The 18,537-nt window shown below is 44.8% G+C and overlaps 2 protein-coding genes across 8 annotated transcripts in view; both read right to left on the bottom strand.

The window, feature by feature from the left end:
- Nucleotides 1-826, bottom strand: part of LOC138811112 (zinc finger protein 14 homolog) — a 99,143-nt gene extending 98,317 nt beyond the window's left edge. The window contains exon 1 of the mRNA XM_069998713.1: nucleotides 579-826. The gene's annotated coding sequence lies outside the window, so the exon portion shown is untranslated. The remainder of the gene's footprint in view (nucleotides 1-578) is intronic.
- A 1,045-nt stretch (nucleotides 827-1,871) lies between these two features.
- On the bottom strand, nucleotides 1,872-18,500 carry LOC138811124 (zinc finger protein OZF). Of its 7 annotated transcripts, none has more exons than XM_069998746.1 (3): nucleotides 18,476-18,500; nucleotides 14,830-15,036; nucleotides 1,872-6,300 (listed from the first exon to the last, which is right to left on the bottom strand). In XM_069998746.1, the coding sequence occupies exon 3, from the start codon at nucleotides 4,562-4,564 to the stop codon at nucleotides 3,689-3,691; it is 876 nt and encodes a 291-aa protein (XP_069854847.1). In that variant the 5' UTR covers nucleotides 4,565-6,300; nucleotides 14,830-15,036; nucleotides 18,476-18,500; the 3' UTR covers nucleotides 1,872-3,688. The 7 variants fall into 7 exon arrangements, with proteins under 7 accessions (XP_069854847.1, XP_069854843.1, XP_069854842.1 ...); XM_069998742.1 differs by lacking the exon at nucleotides 18,476-18,500 and adding an exon at nucleotides 18,083-18,150; XM_069998741.1 differs by lacking the exon at nucleotides 18,476-18,500 and adding an exon at nucleotides 18,042-18,125.
- Between the last annotated feature and the right edge of the window lie 37 nt (nucleotides 18,501-18,537).

Genomic DNA, 18,537 nt, shown 5'->3' with positions numbered 1-18,537 from the left:
ACAACACAGAAATAAGATTCTGGACCACTCTTCTTTGTCAGTTATACTTCTACAGTCCGCACAATGTCCAGTGGACACTTGTCACACTCGGCTCAAAGATCCAGCTAAAGGGCAACACCAAGGGGACAACAACACAGACACACACACATCCATTAACAAATAGTACGACATCCATTAACAAATAGTAACAACCACATGGAAGCAGCATTGCACAGTCACGAGACCAATGTTTGAGACCCTAGGAACATTGAACGGACACCTCCCCACGCCACCCCATCACAGCTCAAGTCCTACCCACTCCTACACGGGCAGGCAGAGTCAAAGGTCCACAGAATACTACCACATCGCCACAATCCACCAACTCCAAACCCAGACACAGAACTGAAGAGGTCTCACCACCTCCAACAGCCATCACCACCGAAACACTCGGGTCACCACACACGTCACAAGCACTCTGACCCAGCTGTGTCGTCACAAACGTACCCAGGCCCCGCCTCCGTGGGCGGGGCACCGGCCTGGAACGGTCTCGAACACCGCCCACCGCGTCGCAGATGGTCCCCTCCGGCCAGCACCCTCACCGTCGCTCGGGCCTCCACTCCGGCTCCACCTCCGCCGACCCCACCGGACACGAGCTGCACGCGCCGGCCGCCCGCTGACTGGACCGGTGCAGCCCACCGAGGCCTCCGGAAGTACCGGCTGCGAGGCAGCACCACGTGTTCAGCTCCCAACCAGGCAACTGAAGGAGCGATTTCAAGACTTGGACCAAGGCAAAGACTTTCCCCGAGTGCCAGCCTCCAGCCAGAGAGGGACCTGGCAGGAAACCGTAACTGTCAGGACGTCCTTCTCCCTGGGAAATGTTGTCCAGAAGAAACTGTTACTGCGTGGTTAATACTGGGAAATGTAGTCCAGAACGCTCGTTAACATAAGCCGCAAAGGCTGCTGGGGAGTGTAGTCCCTGCCATGAACCGAAGTCCAAAACCTGTATCTGGATGGAATTTTGTCAGTGAAAGCTCTCCAAATTCCACCTTAACAGTTTGTTGCTACCAAAGCCCTTCAGTCACTGTCAAATTGTTGGATGCATTCTTTGGTGTGACACCTCATACTTTTACCTTTCCTAGAATGTGGAATCATACACAGCCTTTCTAGAACAATTTCCTTAATATGAATTTCCTCATTGCCTTTTTTTTTTTTTTTTAGGAGTCTCACGGTCTCTCCTGCCCGGGCTGGCTTTGAACCGCGATTCTCAGATCTCAGCCTCCTGAGTAGCTAGGATTACAGGCGTGAGCCACCAGCGCCCGGCTGTCCTCATTGCCTTTTAATGGCTTGGTTACTGACAACTATTGTATTTAGTGCCAGGTTTAACACAGGGCCCGAGAGCTGCCCCTGAGTTTTTATTTTCGCGCAAGGCTAGCCTTGGACAGTGTCTAGGCCAAAAACTGGCACAAAAAAATAAAAATTTTCAAAATACTTGGAATGCAACTGCAAACATAAAACATTTGCACCAGGCGCCGGTGAGTCACGCCTGTAATCCTAGCTACTCAGGAAGCTGATATCTGAGAAAAGGTTCAAAGCCAGCCCAGGCAGAAAAGTCCATGATGCTCATCTTCAATTAACCACCAGCAACCAGAAGTGGCGCTGTGGCTCAAGTGGTAGAGGGCTCGCCTTGAGCTGAAGAGCTGAGACAGCGCCCAGGCCGACCCCCCCCCCCAAAAAAAATTATACACACACACACACACACACACACATTCAATGAAGTTTGCTGTGTACCCTAATGTTTAATGAGAACTAAATTTTTTAAGCTCAATGTTGTAAAATGTTAAGAACTCCCAGGACAAATATTATAGTGCATACGTTAAAAGGAAAGAAGCACGTTTGGCATTGTTTTTAATTTTAATAAAATAGATAATTTCATGTTACATAGAGCAAGTCATCCATTCATTGTTGATAAAATTTTAGAAATATTTTCTATAAAAAGTTTAGTATCTGACTGGGAATTAATGAGTTATATCATTTCTACAAGTACAGTTCCCACCCTCAACCCCTTTTTGAGAAAATTTAAAAATACAGAAAAGTACAAAAAATAAGAGAAGATTATCCATATACCATAATCCAGAATGAGCCAGTATGGTTGTATATTTACTTGCAGTCTTTAAAGAGAAATGAATGAGTCTATGAAAACTGAAGTCCCTCCCCACCCAACTTCCCACACTCCTTCACAGGCCGTCACAAGCTTGGCTGTATCCTTCCAATTCATCTCACTTTTACATACATACATACATACATACATGAATCGATTACCAATATAAAGAACTAGATTTCATAAAGGAACATATAATTCAAATTTACAAAGTCACTGTATATATGTCATTTTGCAACATCATTTCAGATGCCTTTGCTCCTAGACATATGGATGTCATTTGTTGCATTTGACAGATGTGTATTTCATCCTGATGACATTTCAGTTGTTTCTCCTATTTATCTACCATGTAAAGTCAAGCCACATCATGTTTTCTGGGATATAAATTTCCTGAGTGCCGGGCGCTGGTGGCTCACGCCTGTAATCCTAGCTACTCAGGAGGCTGAGATCTGAGGATCATGGTTCAAAGCCAGCCGGGGCAGGAAAGACCGTGAGACTCCTATCTCCAATAAATCACCAGAAAACCGGAAGTGGTGCTGTAGCTCAAGTGGTAGAGCGCTCGCCTTGAGCTGAAGAGCTGAGGGACAGCGCCCAGGCCCAGAGTTCAAGCCCCACGACCGACCAAAAAAAAAAAAAAAAAAAAAAAAAAAAATTTCCTGAGCATACAAAAGGAACTGCAAAGATAAACTTTTTTTTTTTTTTCTTTTGTTGGTTGTGGGGACTGAACTCGGCCTGGGTGCTGTCCCTTAGCTCTTCAGCTCAAGGCTAGCACTCAACCACATGAGCCACAGCACCACTTCCAGTTTTCTGGTGGTTTATTAGAGATAACTTGTCTCAGGACTTTCCTGCCTGGGCTGGCTTTGAACGGTGATCCTCAAATCTCAGCCTTCCTAGTAGGTAGGATTACAGGCATGAGCCACCAGCGCCTGGCTAGCAATATTTTTAAATGTTACAAGGAGTTATTTCTACTTCCAAGGTCCTATTTTGGTTGTCAATCTCCATGGATTTGACTTTTATGTATAGATCATGATCTATCTCCCCTCCCCCTACTAGAAAAAATATTACCTCCATTAATCAAACATTTTGGACATTTCATCTCCCCAAAACCATTTCTTTCATATGCTAAGTTCTCATAAATGCATGGGTCTTTTTCTGCAATCTTTTCTGCTCTATTCTATCAATACAAGAATTTTTTATGATTTATAGACCATATTTTTGTCTCTCCCCTTCTAATACAGCTTATTTTTCCTATATAACACTAGAAAAGAGCAACAACAGGGATATTTTCTGATTTGTGTTTCAGTGGAAATGTGTCTCAGGTTTCAAACATTACCTCTTCTGCTCGCTGTAGGCTTTTCTCGTTGGGCACAGGCTTTTAAATCATACCGATGCCTTTCTCAGTATTTCTCTGCTGTCCCATAACATTTTAGCATTTGCTAATGTTCACCTGACTTGCAGTGCTTTACAACTAAGATGACTTTTTATGATGCGCTGTGAAGTGTAAGCTCCTGGCCATTACTTTTGCATTTTGAATACACTCAAGAGAGGTCTTTAATGAGTATGAATTTTCTGATGTCTAATGTGGTGTGACTTCTGGCTGAAAGCCTTGCCACACTCACTACATTGGTATGGCTTCTTACCTGTGTGTATTCTCAAGTGCAGAGCTAGAGTAGAGAACTGAGAGAAGGCTTTCCCACACTCATTACACCCGTAGGGTTTCTCACCTGTATGGCTTCTCACATGCACAGTGAGAGAGGAGCTCTGGGAGAAGGCTTTGCCACAAACATTGCATTCATAAGGTTTGTCCCCTGAATGGATTCTCACATGCACGATGAGTGATGTTCGCTGGGAGAAGGCTTTTCCACACTCATTACATTCATAGGGCTTCTCTCCAGTATGAATGTTCTGATGCTTTATGAGGTACTTCTTCTGGCCAAAAGCTGTTCCACACTCATTACATTTAAAGGGTTTCTCTCCAATATGAATTTTCTCATGCTCGGTAAGGTTTGACTTGCCACTAAAGGTTTTCCCACACTCCTTACATATGAACGGCTTCTCTCCTGTGTGAGTTCTCTGGTGTCTGATGAGATTTGATTTCTGAATGAAAGCTTTCCCACAGTCTTTGCACTGGAAAGGTTTCTCTCCAGTGTGAATTTTTTGATGGGTAAGCAGGTTTTCTTTTTGACTAAAGGACTTCCCACAATCGTTACATTCAAAAAGCTTCTCTCCAGTATGAGTGTTCTGGTGCTTAATGACATACTGCTTTTGGCTAAAGGCTTTCCCACATTCATTACACTCGAATGGTTTCTCTCTATTATGAAAATGCTCATGCTCAGTGAGACTTGACTTGTGGCTGAAAATTTTCCCGCATACCTTACAGGCATAGGGGTGCTCCCCGCTACAGATTCTCTGACTGGAGCGGGACATCTGAAAGGAGGCTCTTACAAAGTCACAAGGGTTGTGTACAATAGAATTTTTTTGATGAACAAAGATTTACTCTTGGCTGAAGGTATTTCCACATTTCTTACATTTATAAAGGCTACGTCTGACCTCTCAGCTACATAGTAATGGACAAGGTTTGAGAGACTTATAAAAGAGTATATTCCAACCTGTCTCTACAGTACAAGTTTCTTACTATTCAATAAAATTTTGCCAGAATCAGGGTTTCTCTCCAGCACGTGTTTTCTGCCACTCAGTGAGAACTGTCATCTAGCTGAGGGCTTTTCACTAATCCTTAGAAGCACAGGGCTTGGCCTCAGCATGACTTCAACACTCAGTAAGATGAGATACGTGAGCACAAGACTTCCTGTGTGTGGAAAATTCATAGGATTTTTCTCTAGTGGGAATGCTCTGTTAACAGATGGGACACAAAGTTTTTAAACTAAAACTCTGTCATTTCCATTCTGCTTTATCCTTACAAAGAGGTTACTACCCCAAGAAGTAGGCTGTGGTAGAAGATTTCCAAACTAATAATACTGCTGATTCTTTCCTATACCTTCTTGCCTATTTATGGATAAAGTGTGCCTCAAATTCAAACATCGAAAAAGTGTTGCTTTAAAAAAAACAGCTGGAGGACTGGGAAGGTGGCTCAGTGGTAGAGTGCTTGCCTTACATGCATGAGGCCCTGGGTTCGATTCCTCAGCACCACATAAGCAGAAAAAAAAAGTCGGAAGCAGCGCTATGGCAAGTGGTAGAGTGCTAGCCTTGAGCTGAAGAGCTGAGGGACAGCGCCCAGGCCCAGAGTTCAGGCCCACAACCGGACCAAAAAAAAAAAAAAAAGCTGGAGCCGGGCACTGGTGGCTCACTCCTATAATCCTAGCTACTCAGGAGGCTGAGATCTGAGGATCGAGATTCAAAGCCAGCCTGGACAGGAAAGTCCGTGAGACTCTTATCTTCAATAAACCACTAGAAAACTGGAAGTGGCATCGTGGCTCAAGCCGTAGACTGCTCGCCTTGAGCTGAAGAGCGCAGGGACAGCACCAAGGCCCAGAGTTCCAGCCCCACAACCAACAAAAAAAAGAGAGAAAGAAAAAAAAAAGCTGGGTGCTGGTGGCTAACACCTTTAATCTTAGCTTTTCAGGAGGCTGAGATCTGAGGATTACAGCTCAAAGCCAGCCTAGTTATTAAAATCCTGGTAAGACTTTTATATCCAATGAACCACTGAAAACCCAAAGTAGAGCTGTAGCTCAAAGTGGTAGAGCACTAGCCTTAAGCAAAAGAGCTCAGGGACTGCACTTAGACCCTGAGTTCAAGCCCAAAAATGGACAAAAATGAAGAAGGGCTATGCCAGGCCCTGGTTACTCAGGAGGCTGAGATCTGAGGATCACAGTTTGAAGCCAGCCTAGGCAATAAAGTCTACAAGGCTCTTATTGCAATGAGATACTTATCGCCAATTAACTATGGGGGGAAAAATCCAGAAGTGGGCTGCAACTCAAATTGTCATCTTGAGCTTTTAAAAAAGTTCAGGGGCAGTACTCAGGCCCTGAGTTTAAGACCCAGGACTAGAACAAAAAATAAAATAAGGCCTGTGAGCAGAAGGATTATTTTACAATTGCCTTATATGCAGTGCTCCTTTCCTCAGTCTGTGCTTTATTGATGATGGATGCAATTTGTGTCCAAGTTCTGATGTATCTCTAACTGCTCATCATCTTCTCAGGCTTCTTCTGAAATAGAACGCAAAGAACAATAAAGAAATTAGTTGTAAGTGCTCAATACTACAGATGGCACATTTTAACTATTCAACTACTTTGAGGTTATCTTTGTTTTTTGTCATGGGCTTGAACGTAAGTCCAGGGCACTGTTCCTGAGCTCTTCAGCTCAAGGCTAGCACTCTACCACTTTGAGCCACAGCACCACTTCTGGATTTTTGGTGGTTCATTGAAGATGAGTGTCTCACAGACCCCCTTGCCCAGGCTGGCTCTGAATCACAATCCACAGATCTCAGCCTCCTGAGTAGCTAGGAATACATGCGTAAGCTACCATCACCTGGCTTATCAACATTATAAATTGTGGAAATTCCCCATTACCAGCAGTGAAAATACAGACTGTATTTTAGGATAATTAACTGGCAGCTCATCTCCCAGAATGAAACAATGCCTATGACCAGTATTTCTTAATAAATTTGAAGAGAATTCTTATAGATATCTGAGTAAACATAGTATTTCTGAGTTTAGAGAAATGTAAAGGACCACTCCTTCATATGAAATGAAAATGTATTGTCCATAGAAATTTAATTAGAGGCGCTCCAAACCCAGGGTCGCCTAGCAAATGAAAGGTGGGGAAGAGTTACATGAAATTAACAACAGTAAATAGATTTATACGATGCGAACTCCACTCCACAGCTATAAAGCCAAAAAAAATGTGGGCACTGAGGCATACACACCTATGAGGTATTAAAGGATATGGAGAAACTAAAAGGCACATAAAAACTGAATTCCAATGCTCTCCCCCAACACAGATGTCATTTGTATTCATATTTCATAGCCAAAATAGATGACCTGAGTCTGGCAGAGTTCACTTTGTAGAGTAGGACAGTACAATCCTTCTACAGAGAGATGACTGGCCTTCTGTGAGCATTCTATGGTTAACCATTAAAGCTTCCCATACAAGAAGAGCTTACAGTCTGTTTTTGGTGCATCAGCATTAAAAGCTTGTGCAGCAAATATTCCACACACATTTAAGGAATATCACTAAGGTGAGAGATCAAAATATGTAGGAAAGCCAGGAGCCAGTAGCTCACACCTGTAGTATTAGCTACTCAGGAGGCTGAGATCTGAGGATTACAGTTCAAAGCCAATCTGAGCAGGAAAGTCCATGAGACTCTTTATTTCCAATTAACCATCAGAAAACTGAAGTAGTATTATGTGAGGGCTACAGCCTTGAGCTGAAGAGCAAAGGGACAGCACCCAGGCCCAGAGTGCAAGCCCCATGACCCACTCCCCCCCAAAAAAAGTAGGAAAAAAGAACCAAAAATGCAACCAGGCCAGATATCAGTTACTCAGGAGGCTGAGAGCTGAGGATCTGTTTCAAACCAGCCTTGTCAGGAAAGTACAAGAAACTTATCTCTAATTAACCACCAGAAAATCCAAAGTAGGGCAGTGGCTCAAAGTGGTGGAGCACTAGCCTTGAGCAAAAGACTTCAAGGATAGTACCCAAGCCCCAAATTCAAACCCCATGGCCAACAGAAAGAGAGAGAGAGAGAAAGAGAGAGAGAGAGAGAGAGAGAGAGAAAGAAAGAAAGAAAGAAAGAAAGAAAGAAAGAAAGAAAGAAAGAAAGAAAGAAAGAAAGAAAGAAAGAAAGAAAGAAAGAAAGAAAGAAAGAGGGCTGGGAAGGTGGCTCAATGATAGAGTGCTTGCCTTGCTTGCCTGAGGCCCTGGGTTTGATTCCTCAGCACCACATAAGCAAAAAGAAAAAAGCCAGAAGTGGCGCTGTGGCTCAAGTGGTAGAGCGCTAACCTTGAGCTGAAGAGCTGAGGGACAGCGCCCAGGCCCAGAGTTCAGGCCCAACGACTCGACCCCCCCCCCCAAAAAAAAAAAAGAAGGAAGGAAGGAAGGAAGGAGAAAAAAGAAAGGAAGGAGAAAGAGAGAAAGAGAGAAGAAATTTGTACAATGTCTGAGACTTAAGAAAAACTCTCTCTGAAAAGGATTTAACCTTCTGGGGAAATTATAAGAATTTATGGAAGCCGGGCGCTGGTGGCTCTCGCCTGTAATCCTAGCTACTCAGGAGGCTGAGATCTGAGGATCGCGGTTCAAAGCCAGCCCGGGCAGGAGAGACCATGAGACTCCTATCTCCAATAAACCACCAGAAAACCGGAAGTGGCGCTGTAGCTCAAGTGGTAGAGCGCTCGCCTTGAGCTGAAGAGCTGAAGGACAGCGCCCAGGCCCAGAGTTCAAGCTCCACGACCGACAAAAAAAAAAAAAAAGAAAAAGAATTTATGGAAAATAATTATAAGAGATTTTATGAAAAATATATGAAACCAACCACATAACAATTAGAAGGCTAAGGCAAGGAAGACTATGTAAGTCCCAGCAGGCCAGGGAGGGTTACATAGTAAGACTCTGTCTCACAAAAGAATAGCAAATAGTATCTGTATAGGAAGCAAATGAATTAAAAAAAGAAAGAAAAAGAAAGAAAGAAAGAAAGAAAGAAAGAAAGAAAGAAAGAAAGAAAGGAAGGAAGGAAGGAAGGAAGGAAGGAAGGAAGAAAGGAAGAAAGAAAGGAAGAAAGGAAGAAAGAAAGGAAGAAAGAAAGAAAAAGATGCGTGCTGGTGGCTCATGTCTGTAAGCCTAAGCTACTCAGAAGGCTGTGATCTGAGGATCAAGTTACAAGTCCAGGCTGGGCAGGAAAGTCTGTGAGACTCTTAGCTCCAATAAAATATCAGAAAATCAGAAATGGTGCTGTAGCTCAAAGTGGTTAAGTGCTAGTCTTGAACATAAAAGCTCAGGGACAGCACTCAGGCCATGAGTTCAAGTCCCATACTCACACACACAAAAAAAATTCTATACAAACACCTCTGTTGTGGGCTGGGAAGGTGGCTCAGTGGTAGAGCGCTTGCCTTGATGCCTGAGGCCCTGGGTTCGATTCCTCAGCACCACATAAGCAAAAAGAAAAATGCCGGAAGTGGCACTGTGGTTCAAGTGGTAGAGAGCGCTAGCCTTGAGCTGAAGAGCTGAGGGACAGCGCCCAGGCCCAGAGTTCAGGCCCCACGACCAGACCCCCCCCCACCAAAAAAAACCCCACCTCTGTTGTATATAAAGTAAACATAAACACTCCATTTAAGTTGTAACTAGTCAAATTGTAAACAACAAGTTTTCATAGGCCATCCATTTTACTTGGAAGAAAATTAACTTATATGCTATGGTTACTCGGACTTGTAACAAACTAAAAAAATGATCCCTGAAAGTACAGTCTTAGTTACTCAGACTTGACTTTTCTCATAAAGTATTTTCTTCAAATAGGTGGAAGTCATTTCAAGAAAAACCACTCTGCATGCTCGCTTTGACAGCACATATACTAAAATTGGAACAATACAGGAGGCAACAATGCTTGATAAGAAATGTACTCATTGGGCTGGGAAGGTGGCTCAGTGGTAGAGCGCTTGCCTTGCATGCTCAAGGCCCTGGGTTCGATTCCTCAGCACCACATAAGCAAAAAGAAAAAAGCCGGAAGTGGCACTGTGGCTCAAGTGGTAGAGCGCTAGCCTTGAGCTGAAGAGCTGAGGGACAGCGCCCAGGCCCAGAGTTCAGGCCCCACAACCGGACCCAAAAAAAAAAAAAAAAAAAAGAAATGTACTCATTACCTTGCCCATGTAATTGTAACCCTTCTGTACGGTATTTTCACAATAAAAAAAAACCACTTTGATACTGCATGCTGCCAATGATAAAATTTGAGGTTTTAATACAAAAATCAAAATTTCAAAATTGTGTATTGTCCATGTCACTGGTGATGTTAACATGCTTCTATAATGTATAATGAAATGTCAATTTCTGAAACATCTGCATAACTTAATAAACCAGTGTCTCCCAAATAAGCAATGTACAATAATGTATTTGAAATGTCTAACTTTGGGGCTGGGAAGGTGGCTCAGTGGTAGAGTGCTTGCCTTGCATGCATGAGGCCCTGGGTTCAATTCCTCAGCACCACATAAGCAGAAAAAAAAAGCCAGAAGTGGCACTGTAGCTCAAGTGGTAGAGCGCTAGCCTTGAGCTGAAGAGCTGAGGGACAGCCCCCAGGCCCAGAGTTGAGGCCCCACAACTGGCAAAAAAAAAAATGAAATGTCTAACTTTTACTTACAACTGATATATAAAAAATATAATTATAGTTGGCCTCTGGTGGCTCAAGCATGTAATCCTACTCAAAATGCTGAGATCTAAGGACTGAGAGTCAAAACCAGCAGGCGCAAGAAGGTCTGTGAGACTCTTTTTTATTTTTTGCTAGTCCTAGGGCTTGAACTCAGGGCCTGGGATCTGTCCTGAGCTTTTTTTGCCAAAGGCTATCCTTTACCACTTAAGCCACAGCACCATTTCCGGCTTTTCCTGTTTATGTGGTACTGGGGAATCGAATCCAGGGCTTCATGCATGCTAGGCAAGCACTCTACCAATAAGCCATATTCCCAGCCCATGTGTGAGATTCTTGTCTCCAGTTACCTACCAAAAGCTAAAATTGAACCTACGGATGAAGTGGTAGAAAGCAAGCCAGGAGCAAAAAAAAAAAAAAAAAAAATCTCAGGAACAAAGCTGGGCCTCAGTGGTTCATGCCTGTAATCCTAGCTACTCAGAAAAATGAGATCTGAGAATTGCAGTTGAAAGCCAGAAGAGTAAGAGAAGTCCCTAAGACTCAAAAGCAAGAAAGTCCAATCTTGGGCTGGGAAGGTGGCTCAGTGGTAGAGCGCTTGACTTGCATGCCTGAGGTCCTGGGTTCGATTCCTTAGCACCACATAAGCAAAAGAAAAAAGCAGGAAGTGGTGCTATGGTTCAAGTGGTAGAGAGCTAGCCTTGAGCTGAAGAGCTGAGGGACAGCGCCCAGGCCCAGAGTTCAGGCCCCATGACTGGACACCTCCCCGCCCCACCCCAAAAAAAGAAAGTCCAATCTCCAATTATAGCCACCAAAAATCGAAAGCTCAAGGATAGTGCTCAGGCCCTGAGTTCAAGCCCCAAGATGAGCACACACACATGCACACAAAATAAAACTATAATTATATACATAACAATATTTTTATTATGAGATAAATCATATATGTTTAACATAGGTTAAATATGCTTCTTCTCAATTTTTTTTTTTTTTGGTCATGGGGCCTGAACTCTGGGCCTGAGCGTTGTCCCTCAGCTCTTCAGCTCAAGGCTAGTGCTCTACCACTTGAGCCACAGCATCATTTCCAGTTTTCTCAGTGGTTTATTGAAGAGAAGTGTCTCATGGACTTTTCCTGCTGGGGCTGGCTTTGACCTGCAATCCTCAGATCTCAGCCTCCCGAGTAGTTAGGATTACAGGCGTGAGCCACCGGCACCGGGCTTCTCCTCAAATTTTAATCATTGCTTTATGGTGAAAACATTAAAAATTCTGGGTTGTTTTTTCTTTCTTGAGACAGTCTCACTACGTAGCTGTAGCTGGCCTTATATTCAGGATCTTCTACCTCTCCTGTTCTGGGATAGCAGGCATCCACCACTACCACATTTGGCTTGTTTTCATGACAGTACCCAAGCTTGAACTCAGGAACTGGTATTTGCTTGGCTTGTTTACTCATTGCTAGTGCTCTACCACGTGAGATATGGCTCTAGTCTTGCTTCATGCTGATTGTTTTATTTATTTTTTTGCCAGTCCTGGAACTGGGTGCTGTCCCAGAGCTTCTTTTGCTCACAGCTAGTGGTCTACCATTTGAGCTATAGCACCACATGTAGCTTTTTCTGAGTAGTTTATTAGAGCTAAGAGTCTCGTGTACTTTCCTGCCCAGGCTCCATAATCCTCAGTTCTCAGCCTCCTGAGTAGCTAGGATGACAGGTGTGAGCCACTTGCACCTGGCTATGCTGATTATTCGAGTGTCATAGCCTTTTTTTTTTTTTTTTTTTAAATTTGGGCTAGTCTCCAACGAGGATCTTAGTAACTAAAATTACAACTTTGAGTCACCAGTGCCAAGCCATGGAATATACTTTTTACTTAGACCTTCACAGTCTATCTTCTGTTACAACATAGCTCCTAGGAGGGAGGAATTAACTGTCTTGGTCACTAACAATTTAATTTTTTTCTTTTAAAGGGCTGGGAAGTTGGGTCAATGGTAGAGCACTTGCCTTGCATGCATGAGGCCCTGGGTTCAATTCCTCAGCACCACATAAGCAGATAAAAAAAAAAAAAAGCCAGAAGTGGCGCTATGGCTCAAGTGGTAGAATGCTAGCTAGCCAAGAGCTGAGGGACAGCGCCCAGGCCCAGAGTTCAGGCCCCACAACCGGACCAAAATAAATAAATAAAGGATGGAACACTGAACAAAGGGCCTCTCAAATCCCTAAGTAGTCTACCATTTGAGCAACATTCTCAGCCCTTTGACTCATATTTTGTTTTGAGATACCTCATGCTAATGTTGTCCTGGCTGACCTCCTACTCCAGTACTTGCACAAAATAAAACAAAACCAACTATAAATTCAATCCACAGTACTGCCAAAAACAAAAACAAGAGACAATGGGAAGTAGGGATACACATGTGAAATATAATCCTGAGACATTTGACCACTGAAAGAATGAGAAGTGAGCCAGGGGCGGTGGCTCAAGCCTGTAATCCTAGCTAGTCAGGAGGCTGAGATCTGAGGATTGCAGTTCCAAGCCAGCAGGAAAGTCTGTGAGACTCTTATCTCCAATAAACCACCAGAAAACTGGAAGTGGCACTGTGGCACAAGTGGTAGAGCACCAGCCTTGAGCTGAAAAGCTGAGGGACAGTGCCCAGGCCCAGAGTTGAAGGCCCATGACTGACAAAAAAGAAAAAAGAAGCCGGGTGCCAGTGGCTCACGCCTGTAATCCTAGCTACTCAGGAGGCTAACATTTAGGATCGCGGTTCAAAGCCAGCCCGGGCAGGAAAGTCCGTGAAACTCTTATCTCCAATAAACCACTAGAAAAACCGGAAGTAGCGCTGTAGCTCAAGAGGTAGAGCGCAAGCCTTGAGCTGAAGAGCTGAGGGACAGCGCTCAGGCCCAGAGTTCAAGCCCCACAACCAAAAAAAGAAAAAGAAAAACTGATTTTAAAAAAAGGGAGAGAGAATGAAGTGGTGGTAAAGAAGGAAGCTAAGAATCAGATGATGTGCAAACACAACCTGTAAAGGGGCTGGGAAGGTGGCTCAGTGGTAGAGTGCTTGCCTTGCATGCATGAGGCCCTGGGTTCAATTCCTCAGCACCACATAAGCAGAAAAAGCTGGAAGTGGTGCTATGGCTCCAGTGGTAGGGCACTAGCCTTGAGCTGAAGAGCTGAGGGACAGTGCCCAGGCCCAGAGTTCAGGCCCCATGACCAGTAAAAAACAAACGAACAAACCTGTAAAGCATAATGCCTAAGGAAATGTATTTATACACATAGGATAATATGAACTGGATATGAGACTTTAGAGTTCACAACAAAGATGGCAAACACAAAGTATAAAGCTGGGCATTGCTCCTGTTGTAAATCCAAGCTACCAAAAAGGCTAAGAACAGGAGGATAGTGATTATAGACCAGGAATACAAAAGACCACAACACAAACCGATAGATGGCGGTGGTGACATGCTTCTGTTATCTTAGCTGTACGGAAGGCAGAGATGAGGCAGATTATAGTTCTAAGCCAGCCTGGACATAAAAGATTTAAAAGACTCCACCCAACAGAAAGCCTACATAGGTGGACTGTGGTGCAGGAATATGCCTGAGCAGGTGAGACATCATCCCAAAAATAATTAGTACAAAGTAAGACTAAAGCCGGGTGCCAGTGGCTGGTGCATGTAATCCTAGCTACTCAGGAGGCTGAAATCTGAGTTTCATGGTTCAAAGCCAGCCTGGGCAAAAAAAATCCGTGAAACTCTTATCTCCAATAAACCACCAGAAAACAGGAAGTGGCGTTGTAGTTCAAGTGGTAGAGTGTTAGCCCTGAGCTGAAGAGCTGAGGGACAGCGCTCAGGCCCAGAGTTCAAGCCCCATGACCGACAAAAAAAAAAGTAAAACTGAAGGAACATTCAGTGGTAGAGTACCCACTTAATCATAAAGTCTCCAGTACTGGTAGGAAAAATTAAAGAATTTAAAGTATAAAGTATATAATATAAAGTATATAATCCGAAATAAAATGGGAACCTGGTCCCCTAGAATCTGGAAATGTTACCCTGATACATAGGGAACTCATAGCAAGTGATAGCCCATGGCTAAGTCCTACAAGAAAATGTCTTGCCGGGTGCCAGTGGCACATGCCTGTAATCCTAGCTACTCAGGAGGTTGAGATCTGAGGATCATGGTTCAAAGCCAGCCCAGGTAAGAAAATACATGGGACTCTTATCTCCAATAAACCACCAGAAAACCAGAAGTGGCCCTGTGGCTGAAGCAGTAGAGCTCTCACCTTGAGCTGAAGAGCACAGGGACAGTGACCAAGCCAAGAGTTCAAGCCCTATGACCGACCAAAAAAAAAAAAGAAAATAGTTTCCACATATTTCAAATGTTTCAATGTTGACTGAACTATGCAGGTCTGGTTGTCATTACTCACCTGAACAGACTTCCTTTCCACTTTTCTCCATGAATGCAGGATTCAGATAGTTTGGCCTCTTTATAATCTGCTTTTGGGAAAATGGCACGGCACTAAAATGTTAATGCCAGGGCAGAAGTACCATCGTAGGTTTCAGGTGAAGCCCAGGGGCCTATGGGGCTTCTGAGGAGGGGAAAAAGTCCTTTCCAGAGATGCAAAGGAGGCAGGCTGTGAAATAGAACAAAATAATGACTTTTTGCCTTCGCGACTAAAGAACACAAGCATTTGACCAACGCCTCTGGAGCTTTTTGAATCCCACATTTCAATAATACGAAGAAAGCGGGGCACTGGTGCTCATGCCTGTCATCATAGCTACTCAGGAGGCTGATCTGAGGATTGTGGTTCAAAGCCAGCCTGGGCAATAAAGTGTGTGAGACTCTTATCTCCAATGAACCACCAGAAAACCAGAAGTGGTGCTGCAGCTGAAGTGGTAGAGTGCTAGCCTTGAGCTCAAGAGCTGAGGGACAGCGCCCAGGCCCAGAGTTCAAGTCCCACGACCAACAAAAATAAAAAATAAAAATAATAATACTAAGAAATGTTAAGTCTCGCCTGGCGCTGGTGGCTCACGCCTGTAATCCTAGCTACTCAGGAGGCTGAGATCTGAGGATCGCGGTTCAAAGCCAGCCCAGGCAGGAGAGACCGTGAGACTCCTATCTCCAATAAACCACCAGAAAACCGGAAGTGGCGCTGTAGCTCAAGTGGTAGAGTGCTCGCCTTGAGCTGAAGAGCTGAGGGACAGCGCTCAGGCCCAGAGTTCAAGCCCCACGACCGACAAAAAAAAAAAAAAAAAAAAAAGAAATGTTAAGTCTCCCTACATCTAGAAATGGAGGGAGAATTAAATTCCATAATTTTATTCACATAGATAAATTCAAAGCTGGGTGCTGATGGTTCACACCTATGACCCTACCTACTCAGGAGGCTGAGATCTGAAGATTGTAGTTCTAAGCCAGCCTGGGGAAGAAAAAGTCCATAAGATGCATGTCTCTAATTATCTACCAAAGAAAACTGGAAGTAGAAGTGGCACTGTAGCTCAAGTAGTAGAGCACTTTCCTTGAGCTGAAGAGCTCAAGGTCAGCGTTCAGGCACAGAGTTCAAACCACACAGCTGACCAAAAAAAAAAAAAAAATTAGTTTCCGGGCTGGGAAGGTGGCTCAGTGGTAGAGCGCTTGCCTTGCATGCATGAGGCCCTGGGTTTGATTCCTCAGCACCACATAAGCAAAAAAGAAAAAAACCGGAAGTGGCGCTGTGGCTCAAGTGGTAGAGTGCTAGCCTTGAGCTGAAGAGCTGAGGGACAGTGTCCAGGCCCAGAGTTCAAGCCCCACGACTGGACCCCCCCCAAAAAAAAAAAAAAGAAAAAGAAAATGGAAGTGGAAGTGTGAACCAAGTGGTAGAGTGCTGTCCTTGAACAAAAAAGCTCAGGGAGCTGGGCACCAGTGGCTTATGCCACTGAGGATCCTGCATCTCAGCCCCCTGGGTAGCTAAGATTACAGGTGTGAGCCATTTGTGCCTAGCTTTCATCAATGTATTGTTATTGTAAGAACTAGTTTTCTTCAACTATAGCTCCTAAATTGGCTGTTGGTAAATTCAAAGGCTACTTACTGATTTGCATATCTTAATTTGGTACCCAATTATCACTTAATCCTTAAAGGTATGTGAAAGGGGTCTGAGAGGTGACTGAAGTAATTTTCTCCTTATGTAAGAAAATTCACACAATCTAAGAAAACTTGGGACTCATTAAGAAGTTAGAGCTGGGCATCACTGGCCCATGCCTGTAATCAATCATAGCCACTTCAGAAGCTGACATCTGAGGACTTAGTAGTTTGAAGATCAAAAATTTGAGTCTGAAGTAAGCACTGCATAACAAAAAAAATTCCTATCAGTTACTCTAGTTTAAATAAAAGAGATAATATATATTTTACCTCAAAAATAAATGTGTTTGGGCTGGGAATGAGGCTTAGTGTTAAAGTGCTTACCTAGCATGCATGAAGCCCTGGGTACCACATAAACAGAAAAAGCCAGAAGTGGCGCTGTGGCCCAAGTAAGTGGTAGAGTGCTAGCTTTGAGCACAGAGAGGTTCAGGGACAGAGCCAAGGCCCTGAGTTCAAGCCCAGGACCAGCAAACTAAATAAATGCAGGTTTTTTTGTGTACAACTGTTTTAAAAACATTTTTCCAACTTTTTTTTTTGGGGGGGGGGTCTAGTCCTGGGGCTTAAACTCAGGACCTGGGCACTGTCCCTGAGCTTTTTTGCTCAAGGCTAGCACTCTACCACTTGACCTATAGCACCACTTCTGGCTTTTTCTGTTTATATGGTACTGAGGAATTGAACCCAGGGTATCATGCATGCCAAGCAACTAAAATACATTCCCAGCCTGTTTTTCAACGTTTTAAAGATAAACATTTCGTCCTAACAGTGCACTTTTCTCACGTACAAACTTAACCATTAATGAAAAAAATCACATGGAAACCCTCCACCATCACGCACCAAATTTACTATTAATAAAACTCGAGCAGGGCACCCACCAGTGGCTCACGCCTGTCATCCCAGCTACTCAGGTAGCCAAGATCTGAGGACCCAGGTTCGAAGCCAACTTGTGCAGGAAAGTCCGTGAGACTCTTATCTCCAATTAGCCATTAAAAAGCTACAAGTGGAGCTTTGACTCAAGTGTTACAGCATTAGGACTGGGGGGGGGGGGAAGCTCAAGGACACCAACTAGACGCTCAGTACCAGCCCCCAAACTGGCACAAATCTTAAAAATCATTAGTTCCTATCTCCTGGGAGTGACTGACTCCGTCTCCTCCAACCCTTTTCAAGCTCCCAGGCCAGCGGATGCTCCCTGAAAGATGGCCCCCTCCCCATTATCCGCACTTCCGATAACGGAAGTGAGGCTGAGGCTTTAAACCTCGACGCCGCCCGAGTCCGCGGCTCCTCCTCACCGACTGCTGGCGGTCGCACCCTGAACTCCTCCGTTCCCCGTTGACAGGTCAAACTTGGCGGTCAAATCCAGGGTCACCCGAGCTCAGAGCCCGCCCTCCCCCTCCCCCGTCCCGCCTCCTCCCCGAAGGCCACCATCGCTTAACCCTTGTTCCTCGATCCCGCGCCGCGCCGCGGAGCGACCGGGAACCCTCCCTTCAACCTCCCCGACCCGACCGACCCAAAACGCCCAGATCCCACCTCCTACTTTCGCGCCACGTGGACCCAGAGGCCGTACTGACCCGCGGACAAAGACCAAAATGTCCACTCCCGGTGCGCTGCGCCTGCGCACTGCTGAAGGCGAGAGAGCACTCCCAGAAGCCACCGCGACGCGGCTGGGCTCCTTCACGTAGGCCAGGCCCAATCGTTCTGTGACTAACAACGCCGTTCCCCGCCCCTAGCCTTTGCCGCCGCTCGATGGGACTACATTTCCCGTAAGGCATCGCGGATCTGTAGTCTCTTTATTTCCCCCTACCTCCCCTCCCCTCCAAATATGTCCGTCTCCCCCCATGAATTTGCAATTGTTGAGGCAAATGTCCTTCCTTGGGATTAAATAATCTGTATAGGGATGTCTAGAGTGATAGTCCCCCTGATAGCTCCTGCGCAGTCTCCGAACGGGCCTAGCCCGGACTTACAAGACGCGCCATCTTGATCGTGGCTGGTGGGCGCTGAACTACGTTTCCCAGAGTCCACCGCG

Source organism: Dipodomys merriami, unplaced genomic scaffold (assembly GCF_024711535.1).
Source record: "Dipodomys merriami isolate MVZ:Mamm:240054 unplaced genomic scaffold, mDipMer1.0.p SCAF_52, whole genome shotgun sequence".
Taxonomy (NCBI): domain Eukaryota; kingdom Metazoa; phylum Chordata; class Mammalia; order Rodentia; family Heteromyidae; genus Dipodomys; species Dipodomys merriami.
The sequence above is the reverse complement of the archived record's forward strand: the minus strand, read 5'-3'. Positions and strand labels throughout refer to the sequence as shown.

What these genes read in the sequence shown, in the direction of transcription:
- LOC138811124 (XM_069998746.1), bottom strand. Translation starts at nt 4,564, where the DNA reads ATGTCCCGCTCCAGTCAGAGAATCTGTAGCGGGGAGCACCCCTATGCC.